Genomic DNA, 18290 nt, shown 5'->3' with positions numbered 1-18290 from the left:
AGAGGGGGAGGGAATCCTGAGCATACCTTTACTTGGTGCTGTTTACAATGGAGCATACAATGAGGTTTTCATGAAACTAGCTGCTTAATGAGGTTATCACATGCTGAGCCTCCCTTCCCTAGGGGTTCTTTTCTTTGGAGCAGTAATTATGGGTTAAATTGTTTCTCTTTTGAGGAACCTTTTTAATAGGGTCAGATAATACTGAAAGAATGATGAATGAAGAACCATGTAATATGCAAGAACCCAAGTTACTATTACAGGCTGCTTTGATTTGCAGTTTAATTGCAATGCAAGGAATGAGGTAGTAAATCTCAACGTTTTCCAGTAAATAAAATAGCATGTAAATTGGAGTAATCACTGGACCCCCACAAAAAAACCACGTACTACTTACAATTTTTATTGAACTGTTTTTTGGCACCCTTCTTTGAGGAAAGCATTCAGTCTGCCTCATTGAAGCTCAATATGAAGTATTTTTAATTTTGCCCCTTTAAAAGAAAATTATACTTTGAAACCTTAAAAGGTCATCCTCTTTGAAACTTATAAAGAATCCCCAAAGCATCCACCAGAATATTAGTTATACAGCAAATAGACCTTTTTTAAAAAGCCATACAAATTTTCAAAATTGATACATAAGACTAGAAATAATTAAGACACTCATTTAAAACAGAAAAATGCATTAACTGATACTGTAGTGATTTGAGGAAAAAAATGCTTTACAACTTTGTAACTAGGAAGTGCAAATAGGGACGGTTAATGTATTTTTGGATGTTTCATATAAATCAAATTAGAAAATAGAGCTCTTTCAGACTAGTGAACATGTTTACAGTAAATCAAATATTAAAATAACCTTTTTTTCTTTAAATGACTATATAATTAACTTAATGTACAGTGAAATTGGTGGTTGTAAGACTCTGACCTCTACAAACTGGGGAGGCTCAGTATAATCAGTTACTTTTGAACAGGGGTTGTTTTAAGAATGGAAGATTCTTTTTCCTCAAATTAACAGTTTTATTTTGGGGTGAAATGGGGAATAATCCTGTGAATCAATAGATTCAAAGATTGAGTTCACTTTAAAAACAATTTCTTCCTCTATGAAATACTAAGGATAGATGTCAGATTGACATTTACTGATGCTGTGTCCAATCATTTGATATACAACCCAAACTGACATTCCCAGAAATAAGTTTCTTGTTTTATGGCCAATTCAATCAAATTAATTTGGTGATATTGTATAACCATTATTTGTGACGTGCAAGATTTTTTCATTATGCCAAGTTAGAAACCCAGAAACTACAGAATAAAATAATTGAAAACATTTCTACTAATATTGTAAGGTGAAGAATAGGACCACTTCTATAACCTTGATTTTTATGGCAATGCCTGGTGTTTAGGGAGTTTCAGAACAGTTGGTGATATTATCTTGTCCTACAAAAAAAAGAAATTTATCCCCCTGTGCTTGACACACAGTAAGCACTTAACAAGTACCACTAAAAAAAATCAGAAACAATGGGCAGAATTGTCAAATTGTTTCGTTTCTAAGTCATATTCTTATGTTTAAAACTTTCCTACTCGACCAAAAAAAAAAAAAAAAAAAAAAAAAAAAAACCCACCAACCAAAAGCCCTCTTTGGAATGTTCAATGGTTAATGGGATTTGGAACATAGGGGGTTGGGTGTGTAGGATATATCTGATGGATTTAGAATGCAGGGAATTTTTGGAAAAATTCCAGGGTAGTGCTACAAATCTCTGGGGAAAAGTCAACCAGCTCCAGATGTCGACATGGATGACTGCAAGCACATGAAGTGCTTTAGATTTAACCGTTAAAGCTTACAGTTTCCTATCCCAAACAGTTGGCAGGCAGCCCTCTCCCTTGCCTTCTAATCTGCTGGAACTAAAGAAGGCTGCTCATCCTTATCTATATCAGATTTCCAGAAGTACTAGAAAAAATGGTTATATGAGAAGGGTTAAATAAAAGGGAGCAGAACAGAATAAGAGGGAAGAGAAGCCTATTTCTTTAGAAATTAAAAATTCTCATGTGTCTTGGATATCAGGTATTGTCTTAAAAAAATGAATCCTGACACTTTTAGCCCTTAATAGTAAATCAATTCCTTTCTGAATAAAGTATCCAAGTGCCCTCCAACTAGTTAAAACACAATCAGATCAAAGCCTGGCTATTATGCATCACCCATTGTTTCTACACTAGGTATTATCCTGAATAAGGGTATGTTTCCAGAATATATCCATGTGTAAAATTAAGCTGATAGTTTCAGCTTTTACCTTTTTTCTTATTAAAAAAATTGAATTGGAAATTTAAAGTTGTTCTTCCAAGGTGATTGATGCCTCTCCAGATCACCACCATTCATTCAATCATATTTATTGAGCGCTTACTGTGTGCAGAGCACTCTACTAAGCGCTGGGGAGGTTACAAGGTGGTCAGGTTGTCCCTCGTGGGACGCTCAGTCTTAATCCCCATTTTACAGATGAGGTAACTGAGGCACAGAGAAGTGAAGTGACTTTCCTAAAGTCACACAGCTGACAATTGGCAGAGCTGGGATTTGAACTCATCACCTCTGACCCCAAAGCACAGGCTCTGTCCTACTGAGCCATGCTGCTTCAGTAAGCTCATTGTGGGTAGGGAACAAGTCTGCTAATTCTGTTGTTTTGTACTCTCCCAAATGCTTAGTACAGTGGCCTGTACATAGTAAGTGCTCAATAAATATGATTGATCGCCTCCAGAATGCTTGCTGATCCATGGCCCAGTGGAAAGAGCATGGGCTTTGGAGTCAGAGGTCAGGGGTTCAAATTCTGGCTCAGCCAATTGTCAGCTGTGTGATTTTGGGCAAGTCACTTAACTTCTCTGTGCCTCAGTTACCTCATCTGTAAAATGGGGATTAAGACTGTGAACCCCCCGTGGGACAACCTGATCACCTTGTAACCTCCCCAGTGCTTAGAACAGTGCTTTGCACATAGTAAGCGCTTAATAAATACTATTATTATTATTATTATTATCTGAAGACCGATTCCAAATATGGAGCTTGTGCTGGAGTCAGCAAAAGATTTATGTATTTGTGAAAAATGAATGACTTATTAAGATTCTCATGGTAGGACTTTCATTTTGCTTTATTCAGAGAAGGGCAATCAGTCATGCTACTTCTCCCCCCCCCCCCCCCATATTGATTAGGATGAAAATTAGTAAGGATGTGCTTTTTTTAAAAAAAATACTATTTTAAGCACTTACTGTGTGCAGAGCATAGATCTAAATGCTGGGAGAGGTTTCCAGGAACCAACAGATAAGATGGCCAATAAGTAAGCTATTAGACTTAAAGACTTTTTTTCTTTCTACACAAAATAGTCTAAGGTATTAATTGATTGCTTACTGAGTGCAGAGCACTGTACTAAACTCTCAAGGGGCTTAAAATCCAGGAAGTGAGACGGACAGGTTTTTTAAATGGTTTTTGAAGGTGGAAAGTGAGATTACATAAATTCAGAGGGAGACTGGGGAAAACGGAGATACTTGATCAAACCATGGTCAAGCAAAAGTCAACCTCAGATTTTTTTAAAAAGAAAACAGAAAATTTTAAATGAAAGTGCCAACAGTGGCATAGAAGCAGTGTAGCCTAGTGGAAAGGGCACAGGCCAAGGAATCAGAAGACCTTCTGTGTGACCTTGGGCAAGGCATTTATTTTCTCTGTGTCCGAGTTTCCCTACCTGTAAATTGGGGGTTCAGTGCCTGTTCTCCCTCCTACTTTGTGTCATATCTTGTATCTAACCCAGCACATAGGACAGTGGTTGACACACAGTAAGCACTTAACAAATGTTACCATCATAATTAGAGACGAGATTTGGGCTTTTCCTTTGACTCTCTCCAACTTGCGGTTTGACATAAGGCAATTCAATCATTCTAATAATTATAGTATTTAAGTGCTTACTATGTGCCAGACACTGTACTGAGTGCTCGGGGGGATACAAGCAAGTCGGTTTGGACAGTCCCTGTCCCACATGGGGCTCAGTCTTGATCCCCATTTTACAGATGAGGTAATTGAGGCCCAGAGAAGTGAAGTGACTTGCCCAAAGTCACACATGCAGACAAGTGGAAGAGATGGGATTAGAACCCAGGTCCTTCCAACCCCCAGGCCCGTGTTCTGTCCATTACGCCATGCTACTTCTCGGACTGAGTCCTCTGCCTATAAAATCAAAATAATACATTAATATCCACAGTATCTGTTTAGCACACACAAGACTGTGAGGTGACTGAGGTGAGATTAGCTTGACTGGGAAGGTGGAAATTTTAATTTAGGGACCCTTTCCTACAGGAGTGATTTAGAGATACAGTAATACTTATAGGGACTGGGTAAGATTGGGAGATTAGATATTTATACAGTGTTTGGAGAGATGCAAAAAGTGCATTATCACTATCTCAATCAACTCTCCTTATTCTAGGTTGGTTTTCCTCATGGGTCCCCAAGTCAATGAGATGTGGGTTGCATATCATGGGAGAGATGCTCTCGGCATCTATTGCCACATACGTATCTGTAATCCATGCCTTGCGGTTTAATTTTCCATAATATGATTCCATTTTATAAACTTTGGAAATCCTGGTCATAATTGTGTTTATAAAGCAGAGCACTTTCAAAATTTGTTTCTATTGTTTAGGAGTCCAATTCTAGAACAGTTAATACTGCGGTTGAATATGTTTTCTTAAAGCAAAAAATGATTTCTAGGAGGATGTTTGGTTAATCCCTGAAAGTGAGAATTCTCTTAATGATGTTGATGATGTTTTGCCAGCTCTTCATTTGACTCAATTCATATCTTATTTTGGAAAAGTAAGATTTCTGACGGCTATGTAAACTTTTCCCTCACTTGATGTAGGGTTTAAATTGTCACTCCTTGTATAGTGCTTGAACTAGTTTCTGGAAATGAATCATGACTGTTGGTTTGGACTTTCCAGGAAACTGAAAGGATGACTACCAATTCTGTAGTGTTTTACCAATGGTTTTCCTTCCATGCTTGGTTATCATGAGTCATTTACTTTCGCTTCAACAATGCCCTGGTTATTATTCAGGGAATATATAGGTGCATCTTTCTAGCAGCTTGGAGTCTAAGCAGGGATGCCCAGAGTTGATAGGCTTTGATACCACTCTCTTTATTATTATTATTATTATTATTATTTGGAACTACAAATAAAGAGAAGAGGATGTGGTGAGGGGAAGATAAAAGCAAAATCTTTCTTCTCCTTGTCTTGTTTAGTCCAACTCCTCACTTTTCCATCTGACTTGACCATACCCAGTGCTTTAGGCTTAGATTTATTCATAGATGTCAGGACTTGGAAAGGTTATTCAAGTAAAAAGGTAGGGACGTTAATTGGTACAACCCTAGCCTTGTGTTGGGAATCTTGGGAGGCAACCTTCATTCCTTTCTCTAAGCATCCTCTGTTGCCCAATATAAGACCCAGAATTCGCAGAGAATGGGCCCAGTATGGCATTATTATGTTCTTAGTCTGGAAGAGAGAAATGGCTGTTCCTTGTAGAAATGGGCTTCAAATCTAAAAGGACCGTTTGGCTAGGTCAGTTGTACCAGTTAATAATAATGATAATAATTGTATGTAAGCACTTTTTTGCCGGACACTGTACTAAGCACTGGGTAGATACAAATTGGGTTGGACACAGACCCTGTCCCACGTGGGGCTCACAGTCTTAGTCCCCATTTTACAGAAGTGGTAACTGAGGCATGGAGAAGTTAAGGTCACAAGCAGACGAATGGCAGAGCTGGGTTTAGAACCCAGGTCCTTCCATTCATTCATTCAATCGTATTTATTGAGCACTTACTGTGTGCAGAGCACTGTACTAAGCGCTTGGGAAGTACAAGTCGGCAACATATAGAGACCGTCTCTACCCAACAACGGGCTCACAGTCTAGAAGGGGGAGACAGACAACAAAACAAAACTTGTAGACAGGTGTCAAAATCGTCGGAACCAACAGAATTATAGCAATATGCACATCACTAACAAAATAAATAGAATAGTAAATATGTACAAGTAAAATAGAGTAATACAATAGTAAATATGTACAAGTAAAATAGAGTAATATAAAATAGAGTAATTTTTACTAATTTTACTTTTATAATAAGTAATAATTCCAACTCCCAGGCCAGTGTTCTGTCCACTATGCCACGCTGCTTCTCACTCTGGGGAATGGAAAAAATAATCCAAAAATGCAAATTTACTTGGGCAAATAGATTTGCTTAAATTTGGAACATTCCATTAAAATGAATCCTACCTAGCCATACTGCTGGCTATTTTCCCTATCTTTTGCTTTTAAGTACATACCTTCAGTTCTTGCAAAACACCTGCTTTATTACATATTTAGGATAGCCTTTTGTTGAGGAATCAGGGGAAAGTTCTTCTGACAGCATGCACGTGACTGGATTCAGCATGGTATTGAGAGGAACAGTTTTGTGCTTGCGAATGGCACCTGACACAGCATGAATGCTTCAGAGCGTATTTTTGTTGGTATGATGCTTTTCAGATACTCAGAACTGACCATTTTGTCTTGTGGTGCGTGAGAGAATGAACAAGGCTACCAGAGGACGAGAAAGTATAGACACCAGTAAACGTTTGTCTAGATTCAAATCCTTTCACCCAATTATATTAGCTCCAAAGTATTTTCAGATATGAATATATTTGAACTATCTTAGTTCTGCTCACATGCCGGGGCTGCCTATAAAGTTATGCAAATTAAAAATCTGGTTAGGAAATAAGGATCTAACCACAGAGGTGCATATTTTTGGTAGTGTAGATGCAACCCCCCGAGAGTTAGTTAAGCACTCTGAACAGATTATTATTTGGCACAGGGAATTTCCTTGAAGACCTGAATAGGGCTTCTCAATCAATCAATCAATTTATTTATTGAGCATTTACTGTCTAGATCCCAGAACCTCTTAAATTTAGTTCTTGCTTCTCTTGCTTCTGTCCTCTGCTCTCCTCACCCAGCGTGACAGAGGCCACAAATTCTTTCAATTTCAGTCAGATCCAGGGTGAGCTAACGCAGCACCGCATCTTGCGTAGTGCCAATCCCTGGGAAACATCAAGAAATGATGTCCTGTGTAGCTGGGGTCCAGATTTAAACCAATTTTTGTGGGGTTATTTCTAATGGCATTTGTAGAGGTCATGTGTTCCAATCCCGGCTCTGCCACTTATCAGCTGTGTGACTTTGGGCAAGTCACTTAACTTCTCTGTGCCTGTTACCTCATCTGGAAAATGGGGATTAAGACTGTGAGCCCCATGTGGGACAACCTGATTACCTTGTACCTCCCCCAGTGCTTAGAACAGTGCTTGGCACATAGTAAGGACTTAAAAATACCAAAATAATAATAATTATCATTATTATGTGCCAGACACTGCACGAAGCACTGTGGTAGATACAAGTTAATCAGGTTGTACACAGTGCATGCCCATGTGGGGCTCACAGTATTAATCCAGATTTTACAGGTGAAAACTGAGGCACAGAAAATTTAAGTTACTTGCCCAAAGGCATACAGCAGAGAAGTGGCTGTGCCTCCCCTAAGTTTTGGGGAGTCTTTTGAAAAGTAAATCTATGAATTGTACTTTAACATGATATTAGTAAAGATTAAGGACCTGAAATTACTTTCTTAAAGTTCTCTATGATTGTTAAAAACTTAGGGACTCTTATGAGAATCCTTTTTCTGCTTCTACTCTCTTGTTTTCATCCAGAATCAAGCTATTGCTCTCATCTCTAAATCCTGACACTTTTCCCGTTGCATTTTTAAAAGCTATCTCTTTGGAGAGCAGTGACGCTTCCTCCCGCAGGGTCTTCTTTTCTACAACTCTTTGAAATCAATCAATCAATCAATTGTATTTATTGAGCACTTACTGTGTGCAGAGCACTGTATTAAGCGCTTGGGAAGTACAAGTTGGCAACAACTTTTTCAACAACATTTGAAAATGCCACTCCCCTAGTTTTCCATGTCTCTGGCCACAGCAGTATCCTATTCATTCATTCAGTCATATTTGAGAGCCTACTGTTTGCAAAGCACTGTACTAATTGCTTGGGGAGAGTACAATATTATAAACTATTCCTTTCCACCAGGCAGGCAAATCTTCTTCCAGCAAGATATTCAACCTGAAACACCCTCCAAGTCAATAACAACAACAATAATAATAATAACAAAACAAGACATGTAGACAGGTGTGCTTAGAACAGTGCCTTGCACTTAATGCTTAATAAATCCCATTATTATTGTTATTTATTACTACAATACTTCCACCAACAAGATAGGCCCAACACAAGAGATGATTCCATCTTTGTGTGTGTATCACTAGAGAAGTGACCCACACGTTACATATAATACACTTTTAAAAAAATTCTGAATAAGAATAGGTTAGAGAAGCAGTGTGGCTCAGTGGAAAGAGCCCGGGCTTTGGAGTCAGAGGTTCATGGGTTCAAATCCTGCCTCCGCCACTCGTCAACTGTGTGACTTTGGGCAAGTCACTTAACTTCTCTGGGCCTCAGTTACCTCATCTGTAAAATGGGGATTAAGACTGTGAGCCCCACGTGGGACAACTTGATCACCTTGTATCCCCCCCCAGCGCTTAGAACAGTGCTCTGCACATAGTAAGTGCTTAACAAATGCCATTATTATTATTATTATTATTATTATTATTATTATTATTATTATTATTTTGTTACAGAAGTCCAAGGGTCTTTTAGAAATACTTGAAAGCAATATAACACTGCCATCTCCTGGCACTTCAAAGGTAGCTTGATTTGTTCTAAACAGCACAAATGGCATTTTGGTCTAAACATCTGTATTTTCTGTATCTCTAAAATTACCCATTTTAATGTAGTGGAGCTGAAGGATTGAAACTTTTTTTAAAAAATTCTGAGACTAGATAGTAACTGGAAATGTTTGCTTTGGTCATCTCGATTTAAACTTCTCTATTTTACTTGACAGAACTAGGTACAAAGTTTGTTCTCTAGTCAGACCAGACTACCTTCAAGAAGCCCCTTGCAATGAAAAATGCAGAGGCGTTCCAAAACACATTAAATTTCAGGAATTTGGTTGGAATTAATGGTTAACTTATTACTGCAGTTTTTGTTTTCAAAAAATGTTTCTACTATAATTATGGTATTGGTTAGCATTTACTAGCTACTAAGCACTTTGTTAGCCACTGGGGTAGATACAGTACAGTAAAATCAGACTCAGTCTTTGTCCAACTTGGGACTTATGGCAAACAAGGTGTCATAGTGCTTTGCACACAGTAAGTGCTCAAATGAATACAATTGAATGAATGAATTGGAATCTAGGTCCCCCAACTCCCAGCCCCATGTTCTTTCCACTAGGCTAATCAGGGGCAATATAGTAAGTCTTAGGAGGAACTGGACTGATTTATCTCTGCTTCTACTGGTTATTTGAGAAGCTGGTTGGTTTCTGGAATAAGTGATTTGACAACCCATATGTCAATTATGTTGCCAACTTGTACTTCCCAAGCACTTAGTACAGTGCTCTGCACACAGTAAGCACTCAATAAATACGACTGAATGAATGTCAATGACGTCTTATGATATTCTAGAGAGAAACTGAAATTTTATAAACACACACCCTACCCTATGCAGCAGTGTACTTAATTGTTGTCAACCAATCCATGATAGTGAGTGCTTATGTAGTGCACTGTACTAAGCACTTAAAGACAATAGCCCTCAAGGAGCTTAATTTGCTACATTTATTGATATTTTTCTATCCTATACATTTAGGGTATATGTTGGCTACTTTAAGTATATTTGGCATTAAAGGATTCTATGTGTTTTCATTTTTCGTATATCAAAATGACTCGTTATAAAGGTCTTAGTGCCCATCTTCTGATTCACACCAAAAGTTGAATTGGATGGTAGGTGTTTGTGTGAATGCTTGTATGAAATAGGTAATGATCAACTGTTCTGTTGTCAGAATATATTGTTATTCTCACAACGTTCCCAAGTAGATCCCCTCTTTTGGAAAATCTATCTCATTCAAGTCCACTAATGAAGTACCACCAGTCTTAATTTAAAAAATAATATTTAAATGCCCACTATGCATCAGGACTGTAAGTACTGGGGTAGATATAAACAGGTTAGATCCAATCCCTCTTCCACATGGGGCTCATAATTTAAGTATTGAATCCCCGTTTTGCAGTTGAGGAAACTGAGGCACAGAGAAGATAAGTGACTTCCTCCACGTAGCAGGCAAGTGGAGCTGGGATTAGAAATCAAATTTTCTGATTCCTAGGCCTGCGCTCATTCCGCTAGGCCAAACTGCTCCCCACTCTAGTCAATCAATAGTACTTATTAAGTAGATACTGTAATAAATACTTAGAGTAAAGATGAAGGCATTTCTGGCCCCAAGCATTAAATCAAGTTTTTTCAAGCTTAATTGGATCAACTATATAAGGTCATCAAAGCAGTACGTGAACTTGTAGATAAAGGGTTTAGAACTCCTTACTTTGTAAATTGAAATCTGAATCAATACAAGCAGAATTATATTTGAGAAAATATCACCTCATTTTGATAACTGTCCCGACCATACATGTCTTTTGAAGAGAGGTTTAAGGCCACCTCGATTTAAGTACTCGGCTCCCAAAACATGGGTATACCCCAATTATGTAGGGATGTCTAATCATATTTTATAGAAATATCAGTGTCTATTCCCAGTGAATGTTAGGTGACTTTGGGAATTGAGAATAAATGTTGAATCCACAAAGATAAATAAGGTGGACCCATAATTAAAATATTCTTCTATCTGTCCAATCTCAATCTAGAGCTTTTCATATTTTCTGTCCTCTTTAAAAATAATTTTACTGCAATAAAGGATAGTACTTTTATTGTCCTTTTCAAGATTACAGTACTGGAAACTGGTTTGAATGCACAAAGAGGGTTGGTACAGCACTGCAGGTGTTGATAGTCTATTTTTAATAGCTTCGTGATCTAGTAGAAATCCTGCCTTGTGCTATGTGACTGTGAGCAAGTCACTCAAATTCTCTGTGCCTCAGTTTCCTCATTTATATAAATGAGGATTAAAAACCTGTTCTCTCCCTCCTCACCTGCGAGCCCCATGTGGGATAGGGACTCTGTCCTATCTGATTATTACTTACCTCAGTCAATGCTTGGCACATAGTAAGCACTTAACAAATACCAGTTATTACTAAAAATCTTTCTACAAGGATAATTCTAGGAAAGTCTGAAGATGGAAGACAACATCTGTATCAAGGGGGCAAGTTGCCATTGATGATCTTCATAAAACAGCTTTCATCTGCTTCAGGAAATGTTTAATGTAATACAAACAATGTAACCCTTGGAACATAGACTATAGTTATGAACACTCTGTTTTAAGGGTTCTGAATTTTATAGTTCCTGGTAGTAGAAATGTGTCAAGTTCTGGGGCCAAATTTCTTTTCCTTGAACTTGCTTTAACTTGGTGACATCCTGGTTTCACTTATCCATCAATTAATAGTTTCAGACTTGCACAAATCCCCTCCTAGTGATGGATATTCTAAATTCCGAGAAACTGAGATATACTTAAATCGAGGTGGAGGGGAAGGGAAGGGAGAGGAAGCACCAGGAAAAAAAAAGTCTTTAAGCTACTCACTTGTTTTGTTGAGGAACAGCTACGTCTCCCCAGGCTCTGGGTCAGTGATGAATCTAAAAAGAAAGATGGAAAAATAATCATTAGAGAATGCAATTCTAACTTGCATTTGGATTCCAACATGTGTTCTGGGGCATTTTTTAACCCCTCTATGGCTCTCTTATTGTGAAGTAGAAAGATTTTGTGGTTGCGGGGGGGTTTGTGGGGTGGTTGTTGGGAAGTTATTTGTTAAGCACTTATGTGTCAAGCACTGTTCTAGCACTGGGGTAGATACAAGACAATCAGGTCAGGTGCAATCCCTGTCCCACAGAGAGCTCACAAGCTAAGTAGGAGGGAGGATAGGTATTGGATCCCCATTTTACAGATGAGGAAACTGAGGCACAGAGCAGTTAAGTGAAATGTCCAAAGTCACACAGCAGGCAAGGGTTGGACCCAGCATTAGAATTTAGGGTCAATCAATAGATCATCCATAAAATAGATCATTTATTGAGTGCTTACTATGTGCAAAGCACTATATTAAATGCTTGGGAGAGTACACTATAACAGTTGGAAGACTCCCTGCCAACGACGAGCTTACAGTTTAGATCCTCTAGTGCTCAGACCTAGAGTCTTCCTACTAGGCTATGCTGCTTTAAACTTTATTTATTTCTAATGCCGTTTACTAAAGGAAGCATGGGGCATAGCCGATTCATAGACTGTGAGCCCGTTGTTGGGTAGGGACCGTCTCCATATTAATTCAATCGTATTTATTGAGCACTTACTGTGTGCAGAGCACTGTACTAGGCGTTTATGTTGCCAACTTGTACTTCCCAAGTGCTTAGTACAGTGCTTTGCACACAGTAAGCGCTCAAATACGATTGAATGAATATATGCAGTGGAAAATTTTTGATAAATGTTTTTTTAATTGCCTAATGATTTAAGAATGCATATTTGTTTTCCACACAAATTGGGGGAAAGGGGGGAGGACTTTTTCCCCTCCAGACAAACACGCCCACCCTACAATGAATGTCAAGTATTTTTCAACACAGCCCATAGATTGTCCTGGTTGAACAATGGTTATAAATCAACTCATTTAAGAAAATTCATTCAATTGTATTTATTTAGCACTTACTGTGTGCAGAGCACTGTACTAAGCACTTGGAAGAGTTCCATACAACAGTAGACACAGTCCCCGCCCACAGTGGAAAAAGTAGTCAATATTTATTGAGCACCTATTATATCCTGAGCACTAAGCATATGGAAGAGTACAATTTTTTTTTAAAAGATGTAATCCTTTCACTAGAGAAACTTCAATCATTGGTATTTAGTGCTTACTGTGTGCAGAGCACTATTGTGATTGTTTAGGCGCACTTAGCACTTACACGATGGGGTGTATGATGGGGAAAACGCCGACCTGGGAGGAGAGGGCTTGGGTTCTAATTCTACTCCTCCACTTGTCGGCTGTGTAACCTTGAGCAAGTCACTTAACTTATCTGTGCCTGTTACCTGTAAATGGAGATTAAAACCGTAAGCCCCATGCTGGACGTGCACTGTGTCCAACCTGATTAGCTTGTGCGCAGAGTGCCTGGCACATAGTAAGTGCTTAGCAAATACCATAAAAATAAACAAAAAACACCTAAAAATCAATGAATAACTATCCAGGAGATAGAGCCAAAAATCACATTGGAGATATTGCATCCAGCATTTACAGAAGCAGCGTGGCCCTGTGGAAAGAGCACAAACTTGGGAGTCAGAGGTTATGGGTTCTAATCCCGGCTCTGGAGCTTGTCAGCTGTGTGACTTTGGGCAAGTCACTTCACTTCTCTGAGCCTCAGTTCCCTCATCTGTAAAATGGGGATTAAGACTGTGAGCCCCACGTGGGACAACCTGATCACCCTGTGCTTCGCACATAGTAAGCGCTTAACAAATGCCAGCATTATTATTAGTGAGGGTGAGAACAAGTAAATAACTAGTCAGAAAAAAGACCGAAAAGTATATTGGTCTTTACCACAGACCTGCCAGGTCTCTTCTGCACAGAATTGCTTACTTTATATCTATTTTTGTGTGGAGCCAATATTGGGGGCACAGCCTTTGGCCAAATGTAGTATCAGTCGAAATGTTTAGGTTGCAGTCAGTTTTAACACTAAATTCCCAAATAAGATGTTGGTTTTTTTTTAAGTCCGAACAACTCACTTGTCATTTCTCATCCTGGGGCTTCTCCTCTCAGCCTCGTTTTGAGCTTAGCCTGTTTGTCTTGGCCTTATTTTTGGGTCCTGGCTGTGTCACTTGACTTGCTGCTCAATCAGGCCCAAGGCAGGCACATTCCTCCATCATGTTTCCACATGTGTAAGGTGACCAGATTTTGCTAAGTGATGAAATTTGAAGGTCTGATCTTTGAGAAAGTAATAAAGATAACTGTGTTATTTGCTAAGGGCTTACTATGTAATAATAATAATGATGGTATTTGTTAAGCGCTTACTAAGTGCAAAGCCCTGTTCTAAGTGCTGGGGAGCTTACAAGGTTATCAGGTTGCCCCACGGCGGGGCTCACAGTTTTAATCCCCATTTTACATATGAGGTAACTGAGACCCAGAGAAGTTAAATGACTTGCCCAAAGTCACACAGCTGACAGGTGGCAGAGCTGGGATTTGAACCCATGACCTCTGACTCCAAAGCTCTTTCCACTGAGCCACGCTGCTTTATATGCTACTATGTGCCGAGCATGGGGGTGGTAATAATGATGATGGCATTTGTTAAGCACTTACTATGTGCCAAGCACTGTTCTGAGCACCGGGGGGGATACCAGGTGATCAGGTTGTCCCACGTGGGGCTCACAGTCTTCACCCCCATTTTACAGATGAGGTGACTGCGGCTCTGAGAAGTGAAGTGACTTGAAGTGAAGTGGTAGGCGTCCTGAGGCCTGTTCTTGAGACCTGGTGGGCATCCTGAGGCCTGTGGGACTTCTTGAGGCCTGGTGGGCAGCTTGGGCCTGTTTTTGAGGCCTGGTGGGCGTCTTGAGGCCTGTTTTTGAGGCCTGGTGGGTGTCTTGAGGCCTGGTGAGCGTCTTGAGGCCTGGTGGGCGTCTTGAGGCCTGTTCTTGAGGCCTGGTGGGCGTCTTGAGGCCTGTTCTTGAGGCCTGGTGGGCATCTTGAGGCCTGTTCTTGAGGCCTGGTGGGCATCTTGTGGCCTGTTCTTGAGGCCTGGTGGGCGTCTTGAGGCCTGTTCCTGAGGCCTGGTGGGCATCTTGAGGCCTGTTCCTGAGGCCTGGTGGGCGTCTTGAGGCCTGGTGGACGTCTTGAGGCCGTTCCTGAGGCCTGGTGGGCGTCTTGAGGCCTGGTGGGCATCTTGAGGCCTGTGGGACTTCTTGAGGCCTGTTATTGAGGCCTGGTGGGCATCTTGAGGCCCGCTATTGAGGCCTGGTGGGCGTCTTGAGGCCTGTTCCTGAGGCCTGTTCCTGAGGCCTGGTGGGTGTCTTGAGGCCTGTTATTGAGGCCTGGTGGGCGTCTTGAGGCCTGTTTCTGAGGCCTGGTGGGCGTCTTGAGACCTGGTGGGCGTCTTGAGGCCTGTTCTGAGACCTGGTGGGCGTCTTGAGGCCTGTTCTGAGACCTGGTGGGCGTCTTGAGGCCTGTTCTGAGACCTGGTGGGCGTCTTGAGGCCTGTTCTGAGACCTGGTGGGCGTCTTGAGGCCTGTTCTGAGACCTGGTGGGCGTCTTGAGGCCTGTTCTGAGACCTGGTGGGCGTCTTGAGGCCTGTTCTGAGACCTGGTGGGCGTCTTGAGGCCTGTTCTGAGACCTGGTGGGCGTCTTGAGGCCTGTTCTGAGACCTGGTGGGCGTCTTGAGGCCTGTTCTGAGACCTGGTGGGCGTCTTGAGGCCTGTTCTGAGACCTGGTGGGCGTCTTGAGGCCTGTTCTGAGACCTGGTGGGCGTCTTGAGGCCTGTTCTGAGACCTGGTGGGCGTCTTGAGGCCTGTTCTGAGACCTGGTGGGCGTCTTGAGGCCTGTTCTGAGGCCTGGTGGGCGTCTTGAGGCCTGTTCTGAGGCCTGGTGGCCGTCATGAGGCCTGTTCCTGAGGCATGGTGGGCGTCTTGAGGCCTGGTCCTGAGGCCTGGTGGGCGTCTTGAGGCCTGGTCCTGAGGCCTGGTGGGCGTCTTGAGGCCTGGTGGGCGTCTTGAGGCCTGTTCTGAGACCTGGTGGGCGTCTTGAGGCCTGTTCTGAGACCTGGTGGGCGTCTTGAGGCCTGTTCTGAGGCCTGGTGGGCGTCTTGAGGCCTGTTCTGAGGCCTGGTGGCCGTCATGAGGCCTGTTCCTGAGGCATGGTGGGCGTCTTGAGGCCTGGTCCTGAGGCCTGGTGGGCGTCTTGAGGCCTGGTCCTGAGGCCTGGTGGGCGTCTTGAGGCCTGGTGGGCGTCTTGAGGCCTGTTCTGAGACCTGGTGGGCGTCTTGAGGCCTGTTCTGAGACCTGGTGGGCGTCTTGAGGCCTGTTCTGAGGCCTGGTGGCCGTCATGAGGCCTGTTCCTGAGGCATGGTGGGCGTCTTGAGGCCTGGTCCTGAGGCCTGGTGGGCGTCTTGAGGCCTGGTCCTGAGGCCTGGTGGGCGTCTTGAGGCCTGGTGGGCGTCTTGAGGCCTGTTCTGAGGCCTGGTGGGCGTCTTGAGGCCTGTTCTTGAGGCCTGGTGGGCGTCTTGAGGCCTGTTCTTGAGGCCTGGTGGGCGTCTTGAGGCCTGTTCTTGAGGCCTGGTGGGCGTCTTGAGGCCTGTTCCTGAGGCCTGGTGGGCGTCTTGAGGCCTGTTCCTGAGGCCTGGTGGGCGTCTTGAGGCCTGTTCCTGAGGCCTGGTGGGCGTCTTGAGGCCTGGTCCTGAGGCCTGGTGGGCGTCTTGAGGCCTGTTCCTGAGGCCTGGTGGGCGTCTTGAGGCCTGTTCCTGAGGCCTGGTGGGCGTCTTGAGGCCTGTTCCTGAGGCCTGGTGGGCGTCTTGAGGCCCGGTCCTGAGGCCTGGTGGGCATCTTGAGGCCCGTTCTTGAGGCCTGGTGGGCATCTTGAGGCCCGTTCTTGAGGCCTGGTGGGCATCTTGAGGCCCGTTCTTGAGGCCTGGTGGGCTTCTTGAGGCCCGTTCTTGAGGCCTGGTGGGCGTCTTGAGGCCTGTTCTGAGGCCTGGTGGGCATCTTGAGGTCTGTTCTTGAGGCCTGGTGGGCGTCTTGAGGCCTGTTCTTGAGGCCTGGTGGGCATCCTGAGGCCCGAGGGCCTGTTGAAACCCGTCTCCCCCTGGTGGTCGGGGCCATTTGCCGACGAGATTTGACCCCACCGGGCTCCTGTAGAGGAGCTGTGGTGACTTGCCCAGGGCAACATGTCCTGGTGGAAGCCTTGTGGTGAGTACCCACTGAACAAAATGCTTATTTGTATCGAGTGAATGTTAAAAATCCGTCCTTTAAACCCGCTTTTACCACATACTACTTGGGTGGAAATACCACCTCCCTCCCAAAGTCTTGACTCCTGCGGCCCTCGGAAGGAAGCAAAAATGGAGGCCAGAAAATAGTGAAAAGTGGGTGGGTGGAAAGTGGTGATGAAGCTCTTCAGTCTCCCAAGTGCGTGCAATGTGTATCTTTTTCATTCATTCATTCAATCGTATTTATTGAGCGCTTACTGTGTGCAGGGCACTATACTAAGCGCTTGGGAAGTACAAGTTGGCAACATATAGAGACGGTCACTACCCAACAACGGGCTCACAGTCAAGAAGGGAGCACACTTGTAGATTTGAGCTAATAATCAAATAATCTCCCCCTTCTAGACTGTAAACCCGTTGATGGGTAGGGACTTGCCAACTTATACTTCCCAAGCGCTTAGTACAGTGCTCTGCACACAGGAAGCACTCAATAGATACGATTGAATTGAATAATTGCTCCATTTTATTCCAGAAGAAGGTGGAGGTAAGAAGGCTATCAGGTTGCTGACTTGTACTTCCCAAGCGCTTAGTACAGTGCTCTGCAGACAGTAAGCACTCAATAAATGCGATTGAATAATCACTCCATTTAATTTCAGAAGAAGGTAGAGGTAAAAAAGTTGTCACGTTGCCGACTTGTACTTCCGAAGCGCTTAGTACAGTGCTCTGCAGACAGTAAGCGCTCAATAAATACGATTGAAATACAATTGAATAATCACTCCATTTCGTTCCAGAAGAAGGTGGAGGTAAAAAGGCTGTCACGTTGCCGACTTGTACTTCCCAAGCGCTTACTACAGTGTTCTGTAGACAGTAAGCACTCAATAAATACGACTGAATAATCACTCCATTTCATTTCAGAAGAAGGTAGAGGTAAAAAGGCTGTCAGATTGCCGACTTGTACTTCCCAAGCGCTTAGTACACTGCTCTGCAGACAGTAAGCGCTCAATAAATACGATTGAATTGAATAATCGCTCCATTTCGTTCCAGAAGAAGGTGGAGGTAAAAAGGCTGTCAGGTTGCCGACTTGTACTTCCCAAGTGCTTAGTACAGTTCTCTGCAGACAGTAAGTGCTCAATAAATACGACTGAAATATGATTGAATAATCGCTCGATTTCATTCCAGAAGAAGGTGGAGGTAAAAAGGCTGTCAGGCTGCCGACTTGTACTTCCCAAGCGCTTAGTACAGTGCTCTGCACACAGTAAGCATTCAATAAATACGATTGAATAATCACTCCATTTCATTTCAGAAG

The 18290-nt window shown here is 42.5% G+C and overlaps 1 protein-coding gene across 3 annotated transcripts in view; it reads left to right on the top strand.

Moving 5' to 3' along the window:
- Positions 1-18290, top strand: part of AKAP12 (A-kinase anchoring protein 12) — a 141370-nt gene that overhangs the window by 108226 nt on the left and 14854 nt on the right. Inside the window, exon 1 of one of the 3 annotated variants that reach the window (XM_038741496.1) lies at positions 16886-16970. The exons of the other annotated variants lie outside the window; for them this stretch is intronic. Coding sequence (XP_038597424.1) covers positions 16949-16970 — 22 coding nt within the window. The 5' untranslated portion in view covers positions 16886-16948. Of the gene's footprint in view, positions 1-16885; positions 16971-18290 lie in introns of those variants that run through there. 3 annotated transcript variants of the gene reach the window in all.

Source organism: Tachyglossus aculeatus, chromosome 2 (genome assembly GCF_015852505.1).
Source record: "Tachyglossus aculeatus isolate mTacAcu1 chromosome 2, mTacAcu1.pri, whole genome shotgun sequence".
NCBI lineage: Eukaryota > Metazoa > Chordata > Mammalia > Monotremata > Tachyglossidae > Tachyglossus > Tachyglossus aculeatus.
This window is presented reverse-complemented; position numbering and strand designations above follow the sequence as displayed.